Below are 2,793 nucleotides of genomic sequence, written 5' to 3' on the forward strand. Positions count from 1 at the left end.
GGAATAAATACACCATGTTAAATGTGTACTGACACATACACTATATTTGTGTTTAACAACTGTTTTAGTAAAACTTAAAATAGACTACACAAGAATAAATACACCATGTTAAATGTGTACTGACACATACACTATATTTGTGTTTAACAACTGTTTCAGTAAAACTTGAAATAGACGACACAGGAATAAATACACCATGTTAAATGTGTACTGACACATACACTATATTTGTGTTTAACAACTGTTTTAGTACAACCAAAATAATTTATTAAAATATATTAATTTTTTATTATTTTTGCTCTGTAAAACAAGTTTTGATTTTTTTTTTAAAGTACTTGACAATTTTTGTGAGTAAATCTTTCCTTTTTGTTGTGAAATAACTTCCTGAATACAATACCTGTTTCATATTCTGAACATCTATCCTATACTCAATATGTAAAATGTTAATACAGAATAGCTAAGTCATGCTTTCCTTCTTACAGTAAAGAAGATATTAATGTTGATTGGTCACTTATCAAAGCTGTGATTCTCTCAAACTCTGTTTAAGAATAATATACTGGCTTGAGGTTCTGCTGGGTGGTTATTACCAAAAGTTTCAAATTTTATCACAAAATGTTTTCAACAGCAAAAAATGAAACAAGCAACCAATAAACCAGCTGTTATAGAATAAAAATGGTTTCTTCTTAGTTATGAACAGCAGTCTATGAAAAGCTAGAGTTTAAGTATTGTATTAAATGTAGTTAATTGTTTATTTTTGAAAACAGTTTTATTTTGTTTAATTTTAGCTATAGAACCAGTGAGTTGTGTTTAATTTCGTGCTAGGTTAGTTGTTAGTAATACTTACAAATTAAACATTATGTAAAAAATCTCTGTGTGTGTGTGTATATATATATATATAAATGTACTTAGGTCGCTGCTCGAGAGTTAATGGAGAAACACTTCCTCTTGAGTGCTAAACAGATTAATTCTAAATATGAAGAAAACTTGGAATCAGGAGCAAAGAACAAAAGAATTAAAGAGTGAGTCTTTATCTAATTTAACCTGATAATTAGTTACAGTCTAAGGAGTCTCAAAGTTAGAGCAGTTTAAATATATTAAAACAGCACTTGTGCATATACATACATATATAATTAAAAAGCAGACATTAAAATAGTTGCACAATTATTGTGCTCTTTTTAATTGTATATAAGAGCAATTCCTTGTCTGGTTTAACACAATGAATGATCGTAGTCAAGCATAAGAATATTTCATGATGTTTGCATTGCTTCTATGACTGACAATATCATTATTCATAAAAACAATACTAGGAACTGAACTTACTACTGACAATATCATTATTAAAAACAATACTAGAACTGAACTTACTGACAATATCATTATTCATGGTATTAAGTTCAGTTCCTAGTATTGTTTTTGTAAATATTGATATTGTCAGTAGTAAGTTTAGTTCCTAGTATTGTTTTTCTGAATAATAATATTGTTAGTAGTAAGTTCAGTTCCTAGTATTGTTTTTATAAATATTGATATTGTCAGTAGTAAATTCAGTTCCTAGTATTGTTTTTATGAATAATGATATTGTCAGTAGTAAGTTTAGTTCCTAGTATTGTTTTTATGAATAATGATATTGTCAGTAGTAAGTTCAATTTTTAGTAGTTTTGTGAATAATGATATTGTCAGTAGTAAGTTCAATTTTTAGTAGTTTTTATGAATAATGATATTGTCAGTGGTAAGCTGTTTCTAGTATTGTTTCTGTGACCTTGTAACCTGAGCCAATAAGCATTTGTTGTCTCAGACACACCAGTAAGTATTTAAAGAACATCAGCTTCAGGTTTTGTTGAATTTTGAAGTTCTACATTGATATTCTTTATTGGTAAAGGTAGGGAATAGTTTGAACCTTACAATCTGTGATTGATTTATTTTGACCCAAAAGTTCTGTATTGAAAGAAAGTTTTAAATTTATTTTCTGCCATGAAAGATTTTATTTTGAAGAAATGTACAGATGAGATCCTACTTCATAAAAAATGTTTACAGTCTTCGGGTTATCTGTAATTATCATTTTTTGCTAATTAGTTGATAGTATTAGGGTTATTTTTTATGTGCTCCAGTTATTTGTCATTATAATTGTATTGAAAGAAAATTTGAAGACGAAGTAATTTCTCTAGTGATTTAAAAATGAATGATACATTTCATGAAAAAAACTGGCAATCTTTGAACTATAACATTGAGTTAAAATATGCATCTCAATGAAGAGAAAAGTTTATTTACAATAGGAAAATATAGATATCTTTGAAATAAAGGATCAAGATGAAATAACTCCTTGTCTTAGGGAAAATTTAGACACATTTTAGGTCAATGAAATTTCTACTTTACATTTTTAGGTTGATATTGAGTTAAATTTGTATTTTTGCATATTAGAACATATGTACTTACTGTGCTTTCTTGTTAGGTATGAAATGCAGGCACTACTTGCTTTAGAAATGGAAGCAGCTATGCCTTCTGAAAGTACAGTAGAAGAAACCATTAAAAAGGTGAATATTACCTAGTTAATATTCCATTATTCCTCACCTTTTAGGTAGTGATTATTTTACAAACAGGTATAAGATTTCTTTTCTGCATTTGTTACTCTGTGGTTTCTTACAAACAAATTGCAAGGTCATTTAGAAGTATATTTCATTAGTTTTTGGTTTCTTTATGACCATTTAGAAGTATATTTCATTAGGTTTTGGTTTCTATATGACCATTTAGAAGTATATTTCATTAGGTTTTGGTTTCTATATGACCATTTAGAAGTAT

At 27.6% G+C, this 2,793-nt stretch overlaps 1 protein-coding gene across 2 annotated transcripts in view; it reads left to right on the plus strand.

Moving 5' to 3' along the window:
- Positions 1–911: 911 nt before the first annotated feature.
- Positions 912–2,793, plus strand: part of LOC106473986 (serine/arginine repetitive matrix protein 2-like) — a 15,027-nt gene continuing 13,145 nt past the window's right edge. For both annotated transcript variants that reach the window (XM_022402371.1, XM_022402372.1), the window contains exons 1-2: positions 912–1,019; positions 2,447–2,528. In XM_022402371.1, coding sequence (XP_022258079.1) covers positions 928–1,019; positions 2,447–2,528 — 174 coding nt within the window. In that variant the 5' untranslated portion in view covers positions 912–927. The remainder of the gene's footprint in view (positions 1,020–2,446; positions 2,529–2,793) is intronic.

The sequence above is a fragment of the Limulus polyphemus genome, unplaced genomic scaffold (assembly GCF_000517525.1).
Source record: "Limulus polyphemus unplaced genomic scaffold, Limulus_polyphemus-2.1.2 Scaffold6703, whole genome shotgun sequence".
Taxonomy (NCBI): Eukaryota; Metazoa; Arthropoda; class Merostomata; order Xiphosura; family Limulidae; genus Limulus; species Limulus polyphemus.